Source organism: Acipenser ruthenus, chromosome 22 (genome assembly GCF_902713425.1).
Source record: "Acipenser ruthenus chromosome 22, fAciRut3.2 maternal haplotype, whole genome shotgun sequence".
Lineage (NCBI taxonomy): Eukaryota > Metazoa > Chordata > Actinopteri > Acipenseriformes > Acipenseridae > Acipenser > Acipenser ruthenus.
This window is the reverse complement of record NC_081210.1, coordinates 18,259,344-18,285,174: the sequence shown is the minus strand read 5'-3', so window position 1 is coordinate 18,285,174 and position 25,831 is coordinate 18,259,344. Positions and strand designations below refer to the sequence as shown.

Genomic DNA, 25,831 nt, shown 5'->3' with positions numbered 1-25,831 from the left:
AACTACACATTCCAGGATAAATTGTCCCTCTCCTGTTCACTTCCGTGGCTGCAGGTATAATGAACACCCCTGTAGAGTTCTACATGCAGCATGGGCATGTTGAAACAGGTGTGACAATTCTGGCACTTCTAGGCAGTCAGTTTAACAAAACAAAATAGAATTCAAACAATTCAGGCCATTTTAGTGAAAAACAAACAAACAAAAAAGACCAAATACTGTACATCAGAACCCATCTGGAGTTATGTTCAGTAACAGCAATACAGTTTCCATAATCTATAATTTGTTGCTTTATTATAGCCTACACCTACAGCTTATCTACTGTATCCAGGAGATGCTTCACAATGGGACTTTTTTTTAAAAATTGTTTTCTTAAACTTAATTAACTATAGTTTACTTCAAATCAATCAAAACATTTTCACAGGGATATCAATTTAGCATGATTTTTTTTGCAAACAAGAATTCGCTAATGGGCTGATTGTTTAATTATTGCCAATTACACAGCCTAAATTCAGACTAAACCGACAGTGGCTTTAGGATTACATTTACAGATGAGATAGTCCGACAGGCCTACACATTAGCACTTATATTTGCATACATTTTAATGTTATTTATATTCCTTTTCATGGCCTGTCAGTGTAGTTAAAATAAGCAATTTCTAGCTTCCTATTACCAGTGTGCATTTGGCTCAGTGTCAAGTTATGTAAAGTTTTGAGTGCCCTCAAGTGGCCAAAAAGCAGAATTGTTACTGTCAAATGGTACCTAAAATACCAATTCCTTTTAAGCAATACTTTTGTTTCAGGTCTCCTGTATTTATTGTCTAGAAATATGTAACAGAAAAATTAAGTAAAAGTTTTTCCTTGTCCCAACAGTATTCCTCCATTTATAAAAAAAAAAACACCTAAATGAAAATGAAATAGAACATGTCGGACAAATATGTTGCAACTTAATTGTCCTCTACATAAAAGATAATATGTTCCCTAGTTAATGAAAACACCAACATACTGAACAAATCAACCAAGGTTTCTAATAAAACTTGTTAAAAGTTGAGCCAATCATACATTATGTTTTTGCTGCCACCTACAGGGAAATGCTATATTATGCTATGCAACAGAGCTGTAATTTTTGAATCGCTCACGTATAATTTTCAAAGATTTAATAATCTATTGTCCTACCCCTTTAGAAAATGTGATAAATCAGCAACCTTCCTCTCAGGAACGACAATTCACATCAACATTCTCTGCACCAAATCTGAACTTTGTGGACAAAATGCAAATACGTAGTGCATCTATATGCTTCTAGACAACCTAAATATCCTGACAAACCAGTACTATAAGGATCATGTTATTAGATAGCACCCCCCCCCAAATAAAATGTGAACACAGTTTTTAGTTGAAGTTTTATTGTGAAAGTTACACATTGTACAAAGTTACATCAGACAAAAATGTATCTTGTGGATAGAAATGCAAATAATCATTAATTACACAGCTACCTAGATACACAATAATTTAACCACTAGCTTTTAACAGAACACAATGACTATTTCAAAGCAGACTGACACAGTCCATGTAATCTCCTCTGGAGAATCTCAAATTGGGTATGCAGTTTTTTAAATGGTTACACTTTTGCTTTGTGTACAATATCAAAAAAAGGATGCTTCATGGCTTCACTCAGTGTAATTCTTTTCAGAGGATCGTATTCTAACATTTTTCTGATGAGGTCAAATAGTTTTTCATGGTCTGGATTTTTAGAAGCCATGTAATTCTGAAAAGACAAAACAAACAGAAATAATTATATTGGTATTAATCTACAAGCAAAGATTCAGAAACACTGCCTTTGTAAAGCGTATTATCCCACAGTAGAAGTCCAATGACCCAAGCAACATATATTACCATAATTTAAGATTCCCATTGGATACCAGTTAAAGATTTTCTATTTGTGAGAGAATCAACCTAAGATAAAGCTTCAGTTCCTAAAGTATGTTAAACATAAATCCCATGCTGATAAAACTAGAGCTATTCGTACTATGAAAAGATCAGGACCTACATCCACTGTATAAACATATAAAGGACACATCTGATTACCCTGCGTGTGAAAATAAGGACACATCTTATTGCCCAGATTTATATGCAACTTCTAAATAATGTCAAAACAGAATTTCATTATGATTGCATAGGCAGTTACTATAACGTTATATATAAACTTCTTATGGAATTGTGCACCTCTGATCTCTTACCTTAAGAGGTCTGCAATGCTTCCTAACATATCTGCCTGAGGAACTGTATTCATCCCAGTCTAGTCGGTCTCGATGAACATACCTTCGTTTCCTTAAAGAAAAAAAACATTAGCAATTAGCCAGGTTCTGTTAGCTTTAGCACATATAAAATCACACCATTCAATTTAATTTAACATTTAATAAGTTCACTTACTTGGTCTTCTGCAGCATGTGGATCGGTATTGGTCCCAGAACTCTTTCCATCATGGCAAGATGTTCTTTACTGTCATGTGTCTGTAACAAAGACATGTATTTATTTTTTATACACAGACTTCACATGGGTGATAAAACATTGCCTCTTAGCAGATGTACCTGAATGTGTGTGGTGTGACCAAGTAAAACTGCAATTGAGAAATGCAGTTTGTGCTGCCTTATGTACCATGCTCTTTTGAAATTTAAGAAAAACATCACTCCACATTTAAATGTAGCATTTGTTACTGAAAAAAGGCACCCCGAACTTAGGAAAACACAGGGAATCCAAATGGGCGATTAAGAACAATTGTTTTAAACAAGAATACCGTTTCACTGAAAGCTGTTTGCAACCATGGCTGTGCAACCAAGTCTGTGTACAATTCAATAATTAACTTGGTAATTAAGACTGACCTGGAACAGTGTTAATCCAAGATAATATTCAATTAAAATGCATCCAAGGCTCCAGACATCACAAGACTGATTCCATCCTAATTCTGGAAGACAGATTAAAAAGAGGGGCATTTATAACTAAATGCAATAGTCAATGACAACACAGTAACCCTAAATATATCTAACTACGGTATTCAGCAGTATGCTTTTCTATTTAAAATATGGTAAAAACAGAAACTGCACATGCAAGTGAACCAGTCAATTAGATTGTAATATTTCTAAAAATGAAATTTCTTAATTATCAAATCACAAGCTTTTTGTCCACTTTTGGATTTGCATGTGGGGCACCTAGTCTATATGCTTCATGTAATAAAACACTCACCTAGAATGACCTCAGGAGCTCTGTAATGCCTTGTTGACACCACAGAGCTATGGTGCTCATGATCATATGTTGCATTACCAAAGTCTACAATCTTGACATCCGGGTTCTTCAATGTTCTTTCATCCCGTTTCTAAAGCAAAAAAATGACACCCCCCCCCCATCAGAAACACAAATAATGAAGAGGAAAAACTATTAACATTTGACAAAATCATTTACCATTTTGGCATTGTATTCCATGATGTAATCAGAGTTTAGAAAGAGAATATTCTCAGGCTTAAGGTCTGTGTGCGTCAGCTTGTTCCGATGTAAAACTAAGGATATATGAAAAAAAAAAATACATTAAGTAAATAGGAGTTGGTTTCTCTCTTCTAACATTACATCCTACCACACATACTGTTTAATCCTATACTTACTGAGATACGAAGCATACTTACAGTGAATAGCTCTGAAGATCTGGTATGCCATGTGTCTGATCTGATCTAGTGGGAAAGGCATGAAGCTATTCTCCTTTAGAAAGTCATAGGTACTAAGCCCAAGCAATTCAAACACAATACAGACATGGCCATGGTGATCAAACCAATCCAGCATCCGCACACAGGGGCTAAAAGAGAAAATATGAAGTTTCAGGATTTTTTTAAAAAGAATTTGGAACAGTTATCCTTACATCTTTATGGAGTTAACTAAATTACTACACTCCTGTCTTGAAGCTAGAGTACAGCAAGGCAGGTGAAAAGAAGCAACTTTACATGAAGGAATTACACACACATACATAAAGTGCTGGGACAAATATATTCGGATACAAGAATTAGATGTTCGTATTCGCTAGAAATGACAAAAATACCTTGCACTTATTTACTGCCTCGGTAGAAATTGGGCAAGTTTAAAAAATATCAAATGAAAAAAAACTGTGATATCTATATCTATATAAAACTGTGATATCTATATCTCTATAAAAAAAAAAAACCACAGGATTAACACAGCAGCTCTTGAGCCTCTAAAATTTTAAACAGTACAAAAGTAAACAACCCAGATTATGTGCGCTTTCTATGGAAAGTCATCTGGGTCAAAAAACTGTTGTGCTGCTTTAGAGCAAATCAGAATCTCACAGAACAGAAAAAAGGCAAGCGCGTCATTCTGAAATGCCTCACTTAAACAGGCCCAACTTGATGGAAATGTGTAGTGATTTTTATATAGATTGCTTATATTAAAGATTTTTTGTTACCACTTTCTTTTATGTGGAATGTAAAACGAGAACGAAAACTTTGAGTTTTTTCCTCTTCATTTTACAACGCCATTTCCATGTTTGTTTAATTTGAAGTGTTTAAAGTTAAATTTCAGTTTTCGTTTGCTTATTCAACTACAAAAAGGCACAAGTAAACCTCATGTTATTATGAAAACATGTCTGGCCACTGTTTACTGAGAAGAAACAATGGCAAGGAATGAAAAAAGCAATAAAATGCTGTGTCAACTTTATGTACTTTATTTTGAGAATAAACAAAACAATGTTAAACTTGAACTGTTATTTAGCATCCTTTGTTTTGTAGTTAATTTACTTGTTCTACTTTAACGTTACATATAACAACATCTTGCTGTAAAATACAGGCACACAGGGGCCACGCTCCCCTGCCCCTGCCTGCATTCTAAGCAATATAATGGCTTTTATTACTTTTTGAAAACTAACAAATATCCAAATAAATATTTAAATTATGAGTGAATACCTTAACATGAAAATCCTGTGTTCGTCGCAGCACTAATTTGACAATGTTCTATATAGACACACACACATAAATAAAATAAATAAAAACAGAACTTACTATTTCCTGTCAAAGTCTAGAGAATTGATCTGCTCTAGCACTTCAACTTCAGATCGGGCAGCTTCCCGATATCGATCAACATTTTTAATGATCTTCAGTGCCACATGATTACCCCCTCTATAGAAAAACAAAAACATACAATGTCACACTGTTCAGGCCTGGTTAAAAATTAAAGCTACAAAAGACATTTGTAAATGTGTACATTAACCAACCCTTAGTGGTCCATATATTCAGCGCGTCTCAGGCCAAATTTATTTTCACAGGCGCAGTTTATTTTAGATACGCTTTTAGACGGTTTAAAAGGCACAGCATCTCAACAGGACACTCAGTACTGCATCTCCAGCCCCACCCCTTGATCGCTGTATTTTTCACATACCTCTTCATAGTCGTGCATACATACTCGTTTCATCACCAAACTCCTCAATAATGCGATCCAAGTCATTATTTTATTACTATCTATCTCAAAAAGCTCTGCAAATGTCTGATATTCTTTGCGCGCTGGATGCAGAAGCAGCTATCTTGTTTGTTTATGGCCGTGTTATCTCTTTGGTGCCGGGGCTGTGTATTGCTCAGATCCGCCCCCATTTTTTTTCGGCTTCTCTCTGCCATTGAATGGCTTTCTCGACTTTTTCCGGAGAAAAAAAACGACTAAAGGTCTGTGTTTTACGTCTTTTTGATGATGTCAGACAGGGTCCGACATAGGACCGGAAAGGGAAAATTGTAATGTTGGACCTGGTCCGATATAGGACCGCAAAGGGTCAACGACAGTAAAATATTGTTCAAAATGGTTGATTGTGTTAATCTAGGGATGAAAGGTGTAATGTTAATAAATGGTTACATTTTGTTTGTTTAAAGTACTACAGAAAGTTTATATTTAAAAAAACAATAAAAAATAAAAACTTACTTATAATCTTTGCACTCCACAACTTTCCCAAAGGCTCCTTCTCCTAAAGTGCAAACAATCTCATCTAAAGAGATAAACAGTTTATAATTAGAGTACATGCAAGAAAGTTTAAGTTCACATAAAATCACCAGAATACACAACTACATAAGGCTAGCATTCATTGCACATTTGGATAACTTGTGCATAGGTTTTTCCTCCATTAATTTATTTTACACTGTGCTTTAAAAATGTCTAAATATTGGTTAAAAAAACAAAACAAAAACACAAAATCCCTAATGCGTACTGTTTTGCTATTACTAAAATAAACATTTATTTTTAAATGCTAGAAAGAAAAAAAAAAACACAGCCAAAACATATCCCTATCATGCCCCCATTTTATCCTACACTAACATTGTTCTGAAAAAAGTTACAAAAATATTCTATACATCTTGCTCTTAGCATGTCTCCACTGTGATAGATCAGGTGCCCCTCCTCATCATCCTCAACACTCCTGGATCTTTTCCTGCGGGGACTCCTCTGCAAACGTCAAGTAGCCGGCACCAACGTCATCAAAAACCAGAGTGAATTCAGGGCAGAACGCGCCATTCATTCATTCAGCAGGAAGATATTCAGGCATTCAGATAACGCGCCAGGCCATGGGTGGTTGGCAGGAGCAAATTCAAATTCATCCCCCAGAAATGCACAGGGCCACATAGTTTGTGTTACAGAAGAAAAACATGGCAACAAATTTTCAGATAATATTCTTCTCAAAATAGCAATGCAACAAATGCAATCAATACAAAAAAACCCACAACATTAACGTTTCTTCCGAGGTTGAGATCTTCATTGTTTTTTTTGTTTGTTTTTTTAAAGTTACAACTACATACTCTGGGGAAGATTTCCAAAGACCAATGGAATAGGTTTCCCAAAAGTTGCCTTGATATTGCATGCCTTTGTATGGCGCCAATTATTGCAAGTAAAATCCCATTTTAATAGATTATCTGTAGACCTACAGTGTATGATTAACCAACAAGCTATAACCCAATTTGTTCATAGTGCAAGGATGGATGCAAGACCCCCACTGCACAGCTATTTTATTACCATGAGTTTAATCATACAAGAGCAAGCAAAATCTTAGTTGTTACAAACTCAAGACGTATGCAATTAAGCTCAGAGTTCAGGGATTCAAACAGCTCTATACTGTTGCGAAAGTCTTCTATTTTCATCCCAGAGGTCACAAGGTAAAAACTCCTGACACTAAAATTGAACTGTCAATGACAGAAGGCCTAATAGCTCAACGGCTTATGTTTTTACACACAACCTGCCCCTTTAAAATGCTGGTCATATTTAGACATGTTTTCTTTATAGTATTGCAATATTGTGTTAACATTGCTTGGATAAAGTACCAAAAAAAATATACAAAACTGCTTAATCGTAGCTCTAACCATAAACATCTAAAGACAATCCTAGCTAGAAATGCTGAAAACTTTCATACCGAGTGTGATGGGCGGTTGACGTGGCTTCTGTGTTTTCTCTGTCTCCTGGGTCGACTGCTTCTTCTGCTTCTCCCACTTCTTCGGCTTCTCCCACTTCTACCGCTTCTCCCGCTTATCCCACTTCTCCCAGAGGATTTGCTATAATGGTGCCAGTCTCGATCCCTATAATGTTCATTTTCACACCCAGGCGAGTACTCTTTGCTACATTCACAAACCCGCTTCTTCTCTTTGCAGTCCATTTGCTCATTCATTGTCTTGGCCTCCAAGTATTGACTACAAAATGCAAAAATGTCATGATAAAAGTTCATAGTTTAGAGTCTAGCTTCTGTGTAGCATTTTGCTTAATATGTTAAACCGATATATTTATTATAAAGTCTCATTAACTGTTCAGATTTACTGATTTTCACCAACAGGTATTATTTCCTTTATTTCATAGGCATATACAAAAGATTATTGAAATACACAATTACCACTGTGTTGCCCCATGGCAGTTTGAATGCTATGTTTCAATACAGTTGGAGGATCTTGCACAGAGTCTGAAGGAGCAGCAACCTCACCCACAAAGTCATATTTTTTTTTATTTTAAAGTGGATTTCACAATGAAGCAATTATGCCTAATAACACAAAGAAATATCCGAAATGGACCCAAATTATGAAATTAGCCATAACTGGTACTAATGTATGTTTGCAATCAAAAACCATTTTGAAAGATGTAATTGTGTATGTTTGAGTACAATTATGGACCCCTACAAATTGAAATACCCACATTATACATGTACTGGAAATTGCACCACTGCAAACAGCTGAAGACCGTGACATTTTGGCTGCTGTCCTGGTTTCAGTCAGGGCTCTGAAAGGTAAGTGCATTCTGGGCTACTATATTTAGACAGACTGTATGCTGCGCCCTGTGCTATGATTAAGTGTTTCTGAAGCAGGATCATTTCTTGTAGTACAAAACTGACAAAAAAAAGTGTTTTTGTGGTTGATATATTTAACCCGTTTATTGTTTCTAAAACTCAGCTAATGCATTTTGAAAGTGGCTGCAGTACACGTTTTCTATTTTAATATTCTGAATTCCAGTAACGCATCACTCATGACCAAGGTATTTGACTTACCAGTCAGTAATTTTAACGAGACGTTGATGTTTACGGGGTTTATTTTCTCTCTCACTGCTATGAGACCGTTTTCTGCGCTTGCAACTGCTACCGAACTTCTGATCCCAACTGCCGTCAACAGCCCACTCTGGAGAGTATGATCGCTTTGAGTGCCGCATCTAAAAAAAAAAAAAAAAAGGCACAACGTCAAAAAAACTACAACTTCCGACAAAAAAAAAAAAAAGTTCATACAAATCGACTAGTTGAGGGCTCTGCGGTGCACACAATCAATTTTGTTTCGTTTTTGTTGTTGGTGGTGCGACCATTTTGGTTTTAGGCTTACGTAGGTGACGAATGGTTTCACGATCTCAAACTCATCACCTAGGCTACGATTTCGGCACATTGATTTTTAGTACATTTCACGGGTGAGTTGCGGAAAAAAAAACAAGAATTCACAGGCCACCAAATAACAGTTTCAGCTACATCAACACACACAAGAACTTTTAAATAATACACCAAAAAAAAAACAAAAACTTGCATTTAACTGCTTACAAGTTTAAATGTTAAAGAGTACAAAACTTAATTAAAAGGTCTTTTCACACCAACTTAACTTTTTTTATAATACTGTGAAAAAAACAGATGAAATAAACTGTTCTTTCTATTTATGTGTGCGTCCAGTGTAAATGTACATACATATACAAAATCAGAATGTCAAATAATTGTTTTTATTACCGTGTTCAAAATTAAACGGTGTATATATATATATATATATATATATATATATATATATATATATATTGTTTTCAATAAGAACGAGACGTTTAATTGGTTGTCTGAGTAGCCTACAGAGCACTGCCCCTTTAAAAATAAAAACAGAGTTGAAAAGCACACAGATCACATATTAATATTTTTTGAAGATGCAAGCCCACTTTGTTTAAAAATAAACTAACAAGCGCTGTATATATGTGAAGATCACAAATGATAACACGACCTGTGTTCATTTACATGCTCGCTCAGTGACGAACTACAAATCTCATTCGCTTACCAAGTTAGACGTAAATGCTGCGTGCATACACAACCAAACAATTTCGATACTCGCACATTTGTATTTTCAGTGCATGACATACTGCATTTTTAAAGTAAATAAAGTACCTAACCAAATGTGTTTTTACATCCATTTCCAAGATTTCACTGACTTTGATTTTCCCGAATTCCGTGACAAAATCGTAGCCTTACTTATCACTGTGTGTATGGGATTGTAGTGCAGTGTATCATTATTCCAACTGCTAGCAAAACTTTAAAAACCGCATACCCCACCACTAGCGTTACCAATATGCGTGCAACGACACGCGCTTTTCATAACTAACATGCCGTGCAAGTTATAAGGACGTTAAGAAATATCCACAAAAAAGTAATAACATCGCCGTTTCTTTTTGGTTTCCATTGCAGTCAGTCAGGCTTGTATTGTATTGCATTGCATGTACAGTACTGGATGACGTAAAAATGAAGATTCCTCTAGGGCCAGGGGTGTCCCTCCTGGTTTTTGTGCCAACTGTACACTAAATTGCTTAATTGTACCAATTAAGCTTCAAATAAGTGCTTGATTGGTCCAATTAAGTAATTTAGGGCACAATTGCAACAAAAGCCAGGAGGACACCGGCCCTCCAGGACCCGGATTGGGCACCCCTGCTCTAGGGCATGTCTCCATGTAACTGCATTCTAAATAAATAAATGCATAATAATAAAAGCACATTTGTAAATGCGCCTAATATTATTCAGTGCGTGCCTAGACAGTTTACATTAGAAAAACGTAAGCTTAAGGCCCTGTATTGACGGGTGCAGACTGGCAGAATTTGACCCTCAACTGTGCAATCAAAACGTTCTAGGAGACAAATTACAAAAAAGTGTGTTGATAAAATTAAAACCCTCTTAAAACGAAATTGAAGAACGTAAACTGTTTTTATAAACAGCACCTGTAAAAAAGTAAACAATATGTACGGCCTAAATGTTACACAGCAAATACAATATGGTAATAATTATTTTGACGAATTGTGTTAGTGTATTTTTTTTTTTTAATGTGCGCCTAATTTTATTTTATTATTATTATTTGTTAAATTTGGTCTCATATGCGCCTATGGAAAAAGGTTAGCGTAGCACTAGGCAAGCCGACTGTCTGTAGGGCTTTGTGATCAAGGACACGGAGTCACTAGTATTTGGCAAGCCACGTCTCCATTTTGTACACAAAGGAGTTTACCCTTCAGCTGAGTCCAAATACAATGATGGATTTGAAACCAGAATACTCGGTTATTGAGTTAAATGTCAGTTTTTTTTTTTTCGGAGTATGTAGACATTTAAGACAATGCACGTCATTTTATATTGCATCACCACAGACAACTAGTACCAACCTTATTCAAATACACATATACTGATATTCAAAAAGTCAGATTAAATTTCAGTATACCGGTAATTTACCAAGACAGACAGAAAATTACATTTTAAAATGATGCATCATTTTGACATGGAACGCTTTGTTTGACGTGAAGTCTGTGTGGGGGAGGGGTGGGCTTTATCTTTAATAAGTACAGCAATACCGATTGCACGCATTTTACTCGACTCAGTAGACAAACATGTTTTACATACTAAACAAATACTCTTGATAAAACGTGATCATGTTATACATTAAAAAATTAAATAAATATATATCTCGATAATAACCGAGTTGTTATTTTCTTTTCCGCCTCGAGGCCTTCCCGTCTGTCTTTTGTCTAGCTGAACCTTTCTTCAGAAAATTATTTTCCAGCAAATACAAATATATCTCATGCTCATTTAAAGCATCTCTCTTACCTCTGCGTCAGCTGTTTGAAGTTCAAACCAATAACTCGCTTTCTGCGTTTAAAAATAGGTTTAAAAACCTCACGATAATCTTCTCTCACCAACAAACAGTCTTAAAATGGCGACCACACAAAGCTTCCCAAAAAACATGTCAACGTCACATCACGTGACTAAACTGCAGTCATGCGTGACAATGGTGTAGATGTCACCCGAGCAACGCCTCATGGGATTTGGGGCAGTATTCAACATTTTGTTTACAGGGCCCTGTGGTTTTAAGAAGTTTACAACCATTCTGTGTTGTTATTAAGGTAACTACTCAAATATTGTATTTTTATATAGTCAGTGTTAAGGTGCTTTTACCCAAGTCTATGAGCTACTGGGTCAATTGCAACGAACTAAAAAGCAGCGTACTACCGGGGATGATCAGATCCGTGGTTACTAAGGAGGACGGTTCTATACTTGTACGCGAGTTAATACCAATTGCAACGAACTATCAGCTCAAAATAGTCCCCAGCTACGTATTAAAACTGTTCTCAATTGCAACGAACCCAAAGTAACCGCTGTTGCCCTCTAAACACGTCATGTGTTGTATGCGCCGAATTCAAACAGCTGACAAATTACGTGACGTGTTCATCCGATCCTACTCACAGGTTTTATTTTTGCAGTCGGCTAATTTAACGTTGTGCTTTTGTTTATTTTCCTCACTAGCTTAACCGAGATATCCTGACAGTTATTTTTTAAGCATAAAAATGAATATTCATTGCAGAGTGTACACTAACAGCAAGTCCTTCCGCCTGAACAGGCTGAAGTTCAGGCGCTAGTATTTCGCCAAACATACCACAAGCATTTTGGCATTGGAGAACACACAGAAATGCAGTATGATATTACAGCGTCCACACTTCTGATAAACCGCAATACCTGACGCGAGGTGATCCCGACTACGGTATTAAACGCTGTGGACGCAAACCGCATTTAACACTTTTAAGCTGGTTTAAAGGCACAGTGTGCACAGGGCCTAAAGAATTGTGGCATCCAGCTAACTGGAACAAATATGAAAAATCCCAAAATATATTGCCAGCTTTTATGAAACTGAACTATTCATAACCAAAAAGTATATAAAATGATTTGAAATCTTCTAGAAAAAAAACCTGTCAAAACGTTTGCAACAAAACCAGTTTCATCCTTATTCAATTTATTCAGCTTAACCAGTTGTCTGCCAAGGCTTGGTTAGTGTCTTTATACGAGCATGTGCACAACTGGTATTGCCAGTAAAAACTAAATCATTTTACATATTTTTCTATGGCAAGCAACTAGAACTGATAAGCAGCTCCTGGACTCAGGTAAAAGTATTGGAGAGAAACTGCCAGAGAGAAGAGGAACAAAGGCCCTGTCCACATTAAACCGGTTTAAACTAGCTGTTTTGGATGAAGGACTCAGAATATACACAGGCTTTCTGTCTTTCAAGTTTTTGGTTTTCCTGCAAGCTTACTTTAAAATAAAAGCTTAGTAGATCTATCCCCTTATCTGCCTGACAGAAACTGTATTTTTTCTGAGTAATAAATATAGTGGTGTCAGTCCGTCTTCCATCTCTCTTTTTAAACGCTGTTGCTAACAATGTGAGAAACCCAGATCAAAATGAACTCTTAACTCCCAGAAGCCACTGGAATTCCTCCATGCTTTGGCTCACCACTATGGTTCCAAGCCTGCTTGTGCTGATGTTAGGGGTCCACACAGTGCTGCATCATCTCAGAATTCACAGACTGGCCCTTACTTTGCCTCCTGACACAGTCATTGGTAAAATATGTTGCTTTTGGTGGGTAAAAGAAACACATATTACAGCAAACATGTATTCCTTTTAAAATATGACGTGCAATACTACATTAGGTTAAAGAAAGTTCTCGTTGCCATGCCTTATTCTCAGGAAATTAGGTACACTTGGTTCATTACATACCAACAGTGTCTTCTGGGTCAAAGAATGTTACCGGCTGAAAGTATGTCAGTCAATAGGACAAGCAGCTGGTTGGTTAATAACAAGAAGGAAGCATTGAAGGGGTGGGCACAATTTCACTCTCCATGTGAAATGACCAAGAAGTGCAACTCTAACATGGCCTCGAAACAGATTTCTTTAAATATAGTATAGTAACAGATATAAGAATAAAAATAAAAATACTATCATGTTTCTTTCAAAATGGCACATTCCAGACATGTAGTGAATGGAAGTGCATTATGGAACTATTTTCTAAGCTACAATCAATTTATGTACAACATTCACAAAGAAAAAAGAAAAAAAGTGTAAGACAGTTTACTTTATTCACATTGACAGAGAAACAAAATCTCCCACATCTTGACTATAGCTCAATTGATTCCATTCACTTTACAGATTTATTTTAGAAATTAGTGACATTTCAGGCAAAACTGTTAAAACACAGTATAAAAATTACACATTCAGTATATAAATCCTATACACAGACAAGTTAGCACAAAGCAAGGGTGAAAGTGGTAGATGAAGCAGTACAGGAACTCAGGTTTACCAGGGAATTGTGAAATGCACACTCCTCAAAAGAAACGTGACATGATCGTCAAGGAATAAATACTGCTGTTACTGAGGTCACATGGAGAAAAACAGAATCTTTCTAATTTCCTTTTTATTTCATAGATTCAGTAGTTCAGATCCTATAAAATGTTACTGCTAAGTTACTGCTGTATTAATGTGCTACTACTGTATAACTAAAGCCAGACTGGGCAGTACCAGGTTTATTAGGTACCATAGTGTAGTTCTTTTAAGCCCTACTGCATTCACTACATGAGGTTATCCAACAAATTATTGATTTATTAGCAGCAGTCAAATAGCACACGGTTAGTTGTAGTTTATAAATATTCAATTAGGATATCGTTTGGTAGTACTAATGGGGTATAGCTATCCCATCATTGGCAATACAACATCAATACAGTGGTCCTGTACTAAGAGCCAATGGCAGCACAAGAACAGCAGTGTATGAGACTGCCATTAGAAACATGGTTCCACAGTGGACATTTCTTCATATACCAGTAATAAACTGCCCAATGTGCACTAGCAATCTCCTGCTGTACAGGACTTTGTGAGATGACCACCATGGAATATTTGTTCCAAAGGCATCATGTTGCCATTACTGGTAATGCTGTGATCTTCTAATAATACTCTTATAATAGCATCCCCAATGATGTAATTGAAATTGTCATGTAGGGGACAACTTAATTTTAAGAACTATGTACTTCTAAAGGGATACATAGATAGTACAAACTTTGTACCTGTGCAGTATTTTTTAGCAAGGGTATAAGAGGAGTGTCCATCAACAAGTTCCTGCTCACACACACCGCTAGCTCAGAGGTTACAAACAACAAGGGAGTCCATCAACAATCCCAACATAGCAGGATTACAAACTCAGGGGTTATATCAATACATGAGAGTTCAGGATCCATCTCACAAACATCTATGGAAGTGGTAGGGTTCCTCATGCTTCTCTCAGGGTGATTACAGGTGCAGTTTGCGATGCACAATTAGTGCCCTATTGCAGGGGTTGCATGACAACTAGCAGAAAGAAGATGTCCAGTGTGGTTTTTGGAATCAGAAGCAGTCTGTACATGGTGTAAGGCTTGATAACCTTATTGAATCGTGTTACAGTAAACCGCACAGTTTTCCAAACACCAATCAATGTGTTTGGATATACTGTAATAAATCATTATGTACCCCAGATACTATCAGGCATTTTGCATATTTGCCAAAGGATTGTCTGGTAAGGAGTCACAAAAAAAAAAAAGTATGCAATCAATCTGCTAACAAAGATGTTTCCTGCTTATCTTTTATTTAAAAGATACCTATTATTTTTAAAGGTACAGTATTGATCGGGCTCTTGGAGAAAAGCTAACGAGCAGAAGACCTATGTTCTCCAACTGCGGGCCCGAGAGGAGTCAGCACACATAGAAATAGTCTCTCCCAAATCACCATGACACCTGACAAAGCAGTTGGTTTACATCAACATTTCTGTTAGGCGTTTGGGGTGATTTTGAATGTATCACTTAATACTGGGCACCAGCTTAATCGTACATCTTTATTTCCATTGCCCGTGCTAACAGCATTTATCATACAACAAAAACTGGAAGGAGAACAAAACATCCTCTTTTTGTGTACCCGTTAGAATGCCTGCTGTCATAAGGGGGCAAATGCAGTTTGGGAAGCCCTGCCTCAAGAGACAAGGTCAACTGTACATATTAACTTCTGAATAAAAATAGCTACATTTTTGCTGCAGTTCCATTTAGTGGATTGTGTTTAGTACTGGTAAACATTTCAAATAGGTTATAATTTACCAAAGAATGTAATCCCATTCGTCATTACAAGCTTAGGGGCAGATTTTAGAAGCTCACAGAGGTATTACGATAGCGTAACACTTAAGGCAATAATGTTTGCGTTTCAAATTGCTTTCTAAAAGCTTGCATCTTCTTGTTTTGTACCTTGTAATAATCTAAAGCAATGTCCAATGTCAGTTATCACAAAAAAACATTGCAACTCCTTTATTTACTCATTAAACCTGCAAATGTGTTTTCCCACAAACCAATTACAGTAAACCTAAGGAGGGGGATTTAAAAAATATATGTATCTATATTACCTACTATTTCGTTGTTTATCAATGGTTTAGTAACATATTTTTCCAGCAAGTGTCCATTAAGAAAATCATATTAAATGTTACAAACCATGGGAAGTTTAAAAAAATCGATTCTACTAAAGACTCCTGTAAATGGAGAAGTTAGCTCTGATCTGTGTTTCTTTTGAAATCAACACTGTAATTTGTTAGGTCCATATTTTACCCATGCTTACATACACAGTTTTACTACTTAAAAAAACAATATTTGTTCTCTGTTTTTACCGGGTCATGAACGGCAAAAGAAAGACTGTTTGCAAGTCAAACCTTTATTTTCCCATAAAGTATTCTCAGAGAAATAACACACAACTGAATATCAGTCTTTAAGAGACTTCTTCCCCCATTTGGAGATGCTCAGCACTGACTCGTAGTCCTCTCCTGCCTCTTAAGTCCAACTTGAATCCAGTAGTTCTGTTCCAATATGAGCATGGGCAAACCAGTGCCCACATTCTCAAAGTTACTATCTACATTAAAAACATTTAACCATTTAGGAAAAAAGAAACAATTGCCTTTGATGCAAATTCGGCATTCTGTAACATTAAGGCTGAATGCAAACAACAACAACAACAACAACAACAAAATGATATCCAGTTTATGATACCTCAAGTCCACACTGGGAGACGACAGTCCAAACATTTACAACATTTTTAAATACTTCACAAGAGTACTTGGCCCAGGAGAGCAGTATTTTGTTGAGGGCGTCCGGTAGAGGCTTCTGCTGACGAATCCTGTTCACTGTGGTTTAATAAAGTACCTAGGTCCCAGCTAGGCTCTGTCTCTAGTGCAAAGAATGAGTCCCTTTTATCAAAGGTTTTGCAGTACTGCACTCATGTCTTCCCCAGGATAGTGGATCTGAAAGAAAAAATACAACTATTAAAATTCACACATGCCATTTTTGCCACAGGCCTACAAAATGATGTGAAGCATGCACAGTAGAGTCTTGCTTAGCCCAAGCCTGGTAATCCAAACTGACCTGTAATCTGAAATGTGCTGTCACAATGACATTCATCCTGATAGCAGCTGTAGAAACTACACTTTTTATAAAAAAAAGGTTAGGTCCTAACTCATACAGTACAGATCAGCAAGTGTTTACTGTACATGAAACAAAATTGCAATTATCTGCCATTCTTGGTTCTAAAATGGTGTTTTTTAAAATGTGTAATTTTGTAACATGAAAAGTCTTTGCCTGTCATCGCTAATTCCTGATTTTCATTACATGAGAGTAGCTGTTATGCACTTCATGTTAATATTGGACTCGGCTTTCGCCAAGATAGAATGAGATAGTAGAGGTGGGGACCAACCAATATGTAGATTTGCTTTACTATATAAGCCTTCGGCGCATTTCCTCCAGGTAAAGTGGATTTCTTACAGGCCCTGTGTTGATGGCTGAAGTGCAATGCTGGCTCCAGGGATCAGCCAGTTTGAGTCTCCCTGGTGCATCAGCACACACAACGGCGGTGATTCTGGCTCCGTGGATCAACCAAAGTGCGGCCTCCCTAGTGCCTCAGCATGGCAACCATCTGGAAAGGGCTGGGTGGGGCACCTCCCGTCTTCAGTGTTTTGTCAACTAGCCCACGACACCTCAGGAAGGCTTGACAGTGATGCTGGAGTCCTAGCACCACTCCCCTCCACCTTCCACCCAACCCAGCCTGCTTTACTTACCTTAGCCATTGGCATCGAGCTGTTGATCTTATTACGCCGTTCTTCCAGTGCTCATGCCAAGCATCTCAGCACCTGGTCATGATGCCAAGTGAAGCGACCCTAGCTCAGAGCCACCTTGCATCCTGTGAGAACATGCTTCAAGTAGCTGTGATGAAAACACACAACATGCAGGGTTCTCCTCTACCCACACATTGAGGTTCTGTAGTGATGGAAGAAAAGCATATGTAGACCCGATTTTGAAGCTGATCCTTCTCTGTTCCATTGTCCACAGGCCTCGCTAATCTCATGCTGTTCCACATTCTCCCATCTCATTTATTGTCCCTGCTTAGCCTGGGACATCGTCTTCACTCACCTCATCCTCTCCTGCTTTTGCACTTCAGTAGCTAACAACTTCCTCCTTTCAGCTGGAGCTGCTCTTCCCTGTTGTACTCGCCTCATGATATCACCGATAACTTTCTCCCAGTTCTCACTACATGTGCTCCCTCTTACACACTCGTCACACAATTCCATCACTGTCATTTCCAGCTGAACCTTTGCGCACTTGAGTTCCTCAGTTAGAGCTGAGTCTGGCAGCTGCAGTTTCCTTTTATTGTAGAGTGCTAAGGCATCGTGGAACTCCCAGCCATTTCCTAATGTATGAACTAATCAAGGCTTCCAGTCTCTACTGTTCACAGGGAAACCTTATACACAGTAAGCGGCCACAGCAATCTTGGAAGAAGACCAAACTCAAAGCCCCAGACTTTAAAGAGCAAGTTGCGAGGTTCAGAAAAATATAGCGTTACACGTCCCCACGTGTTGCTACAATTGTTTAAATAACGTACCTGTCATTTTTCTTTTCACTGTTAATATCCTGACAATGTTTTACACTTATAACTTTAAAGTCTGTTTCAAAGCTCTTTTCAAAATGGCCGCTAAGGATGCTCTCTCACCTCTTCCACTCGGACTGCGTCCTTTCAATTCCCATGGTACCACCTCCCAAGACTCTTTACAGGCTTTTCCGACACTGTTAGAATGCTCTCGCCATCAATATAGAACACCTTAGCCACTACTTTGTCTTTGATGATGGAGGTGCTTCTCGACTTGGCAGGTTTGAACTCCATACATGCCCATCTGATGTTATCTGCTAGTTTGCCAAATAGCCGATTGGTGCAGGCTACCATTGTAGTCATGACTGTCATGTCACCTATGTAGACTCTAAGTGGTGGCAGCTGCATGCCAGAAGCCAGACGTTCTTCTCCCACTACCCATTTTGATGCCCTAATAATGACTTCCATTGCCATGGTGAAGGCCAGTGGAGAAATGGTGCAACCTGCCATGATTCTGACTTTGAGAAACTGACAAGTAGTGAACCATATGCATTTGCTAAATCCAGGAATGTTACATAGAGCTCCTTCTCCTTTGTTGCAGACTAAATATGTTGCCAGTTCACACTGATATGCTCCAAGCATCCCGGAAAGCCTAGGATACCAGCTTTCTGTATGGAAGTGTCGACCATGTGGTTCTTCAAAAGATAAGTTGACAACCTTTGTTCCACAATGCTGAAGAATATCTTACTCTCCACATTTAACAGGGAAAGTGGACTGAATTGGCAAAAGATGCTGGTAGATTATTTTTCCTTGGGGATAAAGACCCCTCCTGCTATGCGCCCTCCCCTTGGGAATACATGTTTTTACCCATGCTACCTTCATCAACCTCCAGAAGACTCTTAGAACCCCAAGTGCACCCTGTAAACTTGGTATGGTACACCATTGGGCCCAGGCGATGATGAAGCCCTACCTTTCTTCACGGCTTTCCTCTTTCCATTTAGAAGCAGAGTTCTCCATTTCATATTCTAGTGGATTAGTAGGTGGAATATCAGAGGGACTCGTCATAGGCTCCCCTCTTCCTGGATCAGCATACGTCTCTTTGATATCTCTCCAACTCAGGATTAGTTGCTGTAAGTATAGCATTCTTCTCGCTGGTGAATAAGCTTGAACAGATCTTTATAAAATCTGTTTCCTGCATGCTCACCCGTTTTACAGCGTTTTTGTAGGCACTCCACTTTGTGCCAAACTTTTGTAGATAATTTTACAAAAGACTGAGGGCCACTTTCTGATTTTCTTTAGCCCTCCTCCACTGCTTCCTCAGTTGCCACCCATTCTCTAACCAGGCATTCAATCTCCAGCTGCCGTCTACACTTTCCTGAAATCGTAGTAATTCATTGCTTTCTATCTTCTACTCCACACTTCTCACACCCATACGTGTAGATGGTATCCCTGAACCTATCAGGTTTCACTTAACTTCTCCAACAACAAGCAGAAATCTCAGAGGCTCTTGGACACTTAACCAGTGGTGTGCAGTGGGTTTACCAGTAGGTCATGCAGCGAGACTATAGGACTGTAACATTAGACAGAGGTCAGCACTGGTACCCAAAAACTGGGTACCCGTTGGGTTTTAAATTACCCGACGCCACTGGGGTCCAATTTTACTACCCGGGCATCGATTCATTAATTTGAGAAAATATGCCATTGATTATTTATTTTTCTCAGTAATGTATTCATATACCACGAGCCAGTACTTTGGGTGGCACTAGGACCCAGTGAAAAGGCTAGCCTGTCTGCCTTAGCTGGTGCGCAATGCATTATGGGGCGCTCTAAAGGTGCAAACAAAATGAAATCAGTATGAGCTAACGACAGTGCGCAGTCGCAGACTGTCATGCTACTTGAATACAGCATGACTTGAGCTCCATTACGCACGTGTGGCTGCGATGTCACTCGGAGAGCCTGGTACTGTTTTAAGTGCCAGACTAGTCATGCAGAGCTAACGCAACATGACTCGAACATAGCACAAAGACTGGAGCGGTCCGTGCAGTGAACATGCATTAAAAAAAAAGATTATATAAAGACACATTTTATATTCTAGTATTATCGCAACATTCTTAGTTTTCCGATTGGTGATGCAGTGCATGACTTGCGTGCCCCGACTGCATGCCACTGCATGTAACCCTTGGTTTGTGCCCACTAAGGCTCTTTTCCAGGGGTGTAGTGCTGTGGGGTTGGCAGGGAGGGCCCACTCCTCACTTCTTGGGCAGGGAAAGCACCGCTTTTTACTTCACGTGTACAATATTTAACTGTTTTGCTCCTATTAATATATGGAGATAGATATACATGTGTATAACCCATACAAATAAGCAAAGAATACAATAACCGTAAGAAACCCTTGAGAGATAAATAATGAAAAAGTTTAAATATAGCGTGCCTGGCCTAGAACAATGAGTAAGAGAGGTGAAGGGAACCTGTATCAACGCTGTGCTGAGGTGTCAGCATTTTACAATTAGATGTAATAATTGGAACAGGTCTTATTTTTAGACCCATATATCAGAAATCAAGTCGATAAAATAAGCTGAACATTTATTTAAAACATAAAACTCAATCGCAACGCACAAATAAAAAGGGTACCTGTGGCCTTACACTAATCCTTTTTTGCAAACGGATGCACTTCTGTTTCAAAACGTCGGTCTCATTCGCTCTTAAACGGCTGCAATAGGAGGACAGTGAGACAAGCTGATTCTGGACCAAACCATTCAAGATTGAATCCTTATTTTTTATGTTTATGTGAATAAGTTGTATGAAGGTCATGTATAATTTTGTAAGTGAAGTGATGTTATTTCGCTTCGTAGTCCCCCACTCAAACAGCGTGATATTACTGTGCATTTATTAATATAGCTGAAGTTAGAGCTGGAACTCATTATACATTCACCGTTGTGACTAGCGAGTTCAAGGTATGTAACTACTGTAGAGTGATAACCTAAGGTTCTGTTGAGGGTATGGGGAAACGGGGGCATGGCAGGGTTGAGGGAGGGGGGCAGTAGATAAGAATGACCCCTCACTTCTAAATACAGCACTACACCCCTGCTCCTTTCTCTCTATCTTGGAAGTACTCTCGTCTATAACAGGGGTGCTGATATGCTTCAAACTGTAGTGTGCATCCTGCCGCTAAATTTGATTCAGATGATTGTGGTAAAGCATTCTGCAAAACACTGAAACACAAACCCTTGTTCTATGAGCTATCCTCATAGAAAACATCCTTCTTGCACCTACTAACATTCACAGGTTGAGACAGTGGGGGTTCAAATAGAACATTATTACTCTACACTGCTGCTAATACTCAATGTTGCATTTGGCATTTCTGGCCCAAACATGTTAAAACAGCAGTACAGAACTGCACAAACAAACAGAACTATCAGGAAGCTTTAAAAAAAGAAAGAAATATATATATATATATACAGCTCTGGAAAAAATTAAGAGACCACTGCAAAATTATCAGTTTCTCTGGTTTTACTATTTATAGGTATGTGTTTGGTTAAAATGAACATTTTTGTTTTATTCTGTATCTCATTTGCTTTGAGGTCAAACATGCATAAAATGTTCCACTATAATTTAATTGTAAAATTAATACATTTTAAAATGTTATTACAAATCATATGCTTGCAATGCCAAGGCCAATCTAAAAAATAATAATAATGGCAGAGAAACGTAAAAGCGGTAATTCCCTGAAAAAAAAATTGTGCACGTCAATGACCCGCGCTCAATCAGTTTCAGCTAGCAGCTCGTTTTTCCTGCAGTCAGAGCATCACTATTTTATGAATAAAACAACATGTCTAAGAAACTAAAAGTGCTGATGACTCATCATCAAAAAAGAAAGTAAGGCTATATCTCGAGAGTTATCTTAACTTCGGTTTTATTGAAGGACAGGACAGGACTCGGCCAGAATGTGTCATTTGTGGCGAGAAGCTAGCTAACGACAGCATGAAGCCAAGCAAAATGCAACGACACCAGGAAACAAAACACCAGGAGACTATTGATGAAGGTCAGGATTTTTTTGAGAGGAAGAAGCAGTTGGCACTATCAAAAAGATCCACAGACATCAGAAAAGCATTTGAAAGAGCAGGCAGTGATTTACACAGAGCCACGGAGGTGCCATTTGAGTGTTCGCTATTAATTGCCAAGGCTAAAAAGCCGCACAATATTGGAGAGCAGCTAATCAAACCCGCCTGCCTGAAAATTGTAGAGAGGCTGTGTGGCCCACAGGTGGTGGATAAAGTGAGAACCGTCCCACTCTCTGACAACACTGTCAAAGACAGAATTGATAACATGGCTGGAGATTGTCAAAACCAGCTGCATGAGAAGCTTAGGAATGTTCCCTTTGCCATTCAGTTGGATGAAACAACAACAGTGTCAGACGAATCCGTGCTCATCGTTTACGTGCAATATATTGACGGTGATGACTTGAAACAAGACATTCTTATGTCTACCAATCTAGCCACAACAACAACAGGCCAAGATATTTTTATAGCTATGGACTCTTATCTCTCGTCCAACAATCTGCCCTACGAGAATATTGTTGCCTGCTGCACTGATGGGCTGCAGCGTTGATGGGCAAAAACAAGGGATTTAACAGCCGATTAAAGGAAAAAGCCCCGGTGTGCGCAATTTTCCACTGCATGCTACATCGGCAAGCATTGGCCAGTAAAAAACTTTCGGAAGACCTTAGTAACACCCTGGCAACTGTTGTTAAAGTTGTAAACTTCATTAAGGCTCGCCCTACTAACAAGAGACTGGTTGCCCAGCTGTGTGAGGATGAAGCGCATCAAACACTGCTGTTACACACAGAGGTACGCTGGTTGTCGCGTGGACAAGTGCTTGTGCGTTTTATGGAACTGCAGGAAAAAAATAAAGGAATTCTTGCAAGATCACAATCGACCACTGTGCGAACAGCTGACTGATGCGTTTTGGATCAAAACGGCATACCTAGCGGATACATTCACTCTCTACAATGAGACAAACAAGCGGATGCAGGGTCCTGAATCAAACGTCATGCAGCGCAAAGACGCTCTAGACGCTTTTGTGTGGAAACTGGAGTACAGAGTTGGAAAAATGTCAAAAGGGGAGTGTAACAGGGGGAGACCTGTGCTGACTCTGCTGGCGTGTACACAGTGCTGCAGGAAGAGGGCAGCAGTCGTCCAACAACCGCCTGTTAGTCATGGCCGTGACACAGGGAGGTGGGAGAGGGTGTGTGTGGACTTTCTCTCTATCTGAATGGCTGGGAGGCGGGTCTTGGGGTGATTGTTGGCCCTATAAGATAATGCTCTACTGTTTCCTCAGGTCTGCCAGATTTTAATGAATGGGCCAGCAGAGACCCTACGGACCGACAGAGCGGGGCTGGAAGAGAGCCGTGCTCGACTTGGAAAAAAAAGAAAAAAGACAACGCCAAAAGAAGCGGGGAAAATAAATGGGCAGAACCCCGAATTGTATAGAGTAGTGAGGGAACAGGGTGAGTGTAGGACGGAGTCCCGGGCCGTGCGGCTAGCGACGGTTGGGGTTTGTTTTGGCTGCTGAGTGCAGTACCTTTATTTTGTAGATTTTTTGTATTTGTTTTCTTTTTGCCTTCTGTTTTCTTATGATTTATTGCGATGGCGTGTGCGCTATAGGTGAGCACTGAGACACCTTTACCATCGTTAGTAACAACGGTGTCTCAGTGCCACCTTGTGGCGAGAAATAAATAGTGCACCCAAGGGGTGTTTAGAAACCCAGCTTTCTGTCTCCGGTGTCAGTGATTTCCCCCACCCTTCCACAGTGAGTGTAACAGGGCGAACAGCCCTGTACATTGTTTTGTTTATTTTAGTTTAGAACGGAGTCCCCTCCGCCCCTGTGCAGATTATTGTTTTATGTTTATTATGATTTAGTAATGTTTTGTATATTATATGCATGACGGCGAGTGCCGTATGTTTTGTTATTGTTTTGTATTTTGACGGCATAGCCGATTTGTTTTGTAGCGTGGATGGGTAGTCCCATCCACAGTAGTAATTAAACTCGTGCAGAAGGTGGCCATCTCCCGAATTAATTAAGTGATTAATTTTGTTGCTAATCGGGAGATGGTCACCTGAATATAAAAAGCCTGCAGCTCTCCATGTTCCGGGTGGGTGTTTTAGAGGAGTGTATGAGAGAGAGCGAGGCGAGCAAGAGTGAAAACAAACGAAACTAAAACGAAAGTAAAAGGATCAGTGACAGCTATTTGCCCAGCCTGACCTTTGTTTATATATTTTGTGTTTGTGATTTGTTTTTGTTTGAACCTTTTATTTCGCTCTTTGAGCAAAGTGTTTTTCTGTTTAAATATTTTATATTTTTGAATTAAAACGGCGCAATCCTTTTTTTTTTTTTTTGAACTGCAGTACCCGGTGTCAGTTGTCCTTCCTGCTTCTGCCGTGACGTCACCACTCGTCATTCCTGTCACAGGGAGCTACAACAATTTCCACTGCTGATGAAACAGTCTGGTGGCACTGTGCCTGCGTCTTTACGCACTGAGTTTACCCGGCACATGAACATACTTCGGGAGGAAATTAAATCCCGTTTTGCCGATGTTGACGAATACTTATCAAAGGAATCGTGGGTGATGGACCCTTACATTTGCAGTCTTGAGGACGTGGAATACCTCGGCTGTGAAGATGAGTTTGCTGACCTTCAAGCCGATTCTGTGTCAAAGAAATATTTCCACGAGAACGGATACAAAAAGTTTTGGATTGTCAAAGGACACGCTGTTGCACCCAGACTGGCCAAACACGCAGCTACAAGGGTTATTCTACCATTCAGCACCACGTACCTGTCTGAGACGGCCTTCAGCGCGCTTCTAACAATAAAAACAAAAGCCCGTAACAGGCTCGATGTCCACCAGGACTTTAGGCTGGCTGTCACTAGCATCACACCTGACATCCCATCCCTGGTCAGAGGTATGCAGGCCCAAGGTGGCCATTAGTTTTTTAAGGAAGGAAAAAGTTATTGATTGTAACTTACTGTTTGTTATTGTTACTTATTGTTATTTTTATAACACATACATTATAGCTGTGTCAAAACCAGTGTTCACATGATGTGCATCTGTGTATGCAACAAACTGCCCCGTTTCAGTTAACTGGTCTGAGGGAGATCTAGGACAGAGCTATATAGGTGCTGTTAATCACTTATTACGCTGATAATGAATCATTATTATTCTTTTGGTAAATTATACACAAAGATAACCAGGGCGAACCAAAGAGAAAAGGAAAGAAAAACTATAATTGATGTAAATTTTTGCCAATAAAGATTTGGAATGAATCACTTTATTCT

At 38.8% G+C, this 25,831-nt stretch overlaps 3 protein-coding genes across 5 annotated transcripts in view; 1 reads left to right on the top strand and 2 right to left on the bottom strand.

The window, feature by feature from the left end:
* Positions 1–1,382: 1,382 nt before the first annotated feature.
* LOC131699419 (dual specificity protein kinase CLK1-like) lies at positions 1,383–11,513 on the bottom strand. 2 transcript variants are annotated; one of them, XM_058996047.1, is made up of 13 exons: positions 11,368–11,513; positions 8,545–8,702; positions 7,429–7,702; positions 6,380–6,470; positions 5,955–6,018; positions 5,051–5,167; positions 3,671–3,837; positions 3,453–3,547; positions 3,237–3,366; positions 2,876–2,958; positions 2,427–2,506; positions 2,234–2,324; positions 1,383–1,761 (listed from the first exon to the last, which is right to left on the bottom strand). In XM_058996047.1, exons 2-13 carry the CDS (start codon positions 8,700–8,702, stop codon positions 1,615–1,617), a joined length of 1,497 nt encoding a protein of 498 aa, XP_058852030.1. In that variant the 5' UTR covers positions 11,368–11,513; the 3' UTR covers positions 1,383–1,614. The 2 variants fall into 2 exon arrangements, with proteins under 2 accessions (XP_058852030.1, XP_058852031.1); XM_058996048.1 differs by lacking the exon at positions 8,545–8,702 and having other exon boundaries at positions 11,368–11,504.
* A 2,128-nt stretch (positions 11,514–13,641) lies between these two features.
* Positions 13,642–25,831, bottom strand: part of LOC117431662 (ras-GEF domain-containing family member 1C-like) — a 72,185-nt gene continuing 59,995 nt past the window's right edge. Inside the window, exon 14 of the mRNA XM_034926987.2 lies at positions 13,642–16,883. Coding sequence (XP_034782878.2) covers positions 16,859–16,883 — 25 coding nt within the window. The 3' untranslated portion in view covers positions 13,642–16,858. The remainder of the gene's footprint in view (positions 16,884–25,831) is intronic.
* Positions 23,742–25,806, top strand: LOC131699420 (protein FAM200C-like). 2 transcript variants are annotated; one of them, XR_009308121.1, is made up of 2 exons: positions 23,742–24,307; positions 24,904–25,806. XR_009308121.1 is itself a non-coding variant. In XM_058996050.1 (2 exons), the coding sequence occupies exons 1-2, from the start codon at positions 23,852–23,854 to the stop codon at positions 25,482–25,484; spliced, it is 735 nt and encodes a 244-aa protein (XP_058852033.1). In that variant the 5' UTR covers positions 23,742–23,851; the 3' UTR covers positions 25,485–25,806. The 2 variants fall into 2 exon arrangements, 1 of the variants encoding a protein (XP_058852033.1); XM_058996050.1 differs by having other exon boundaries at positions 23,742–24,005.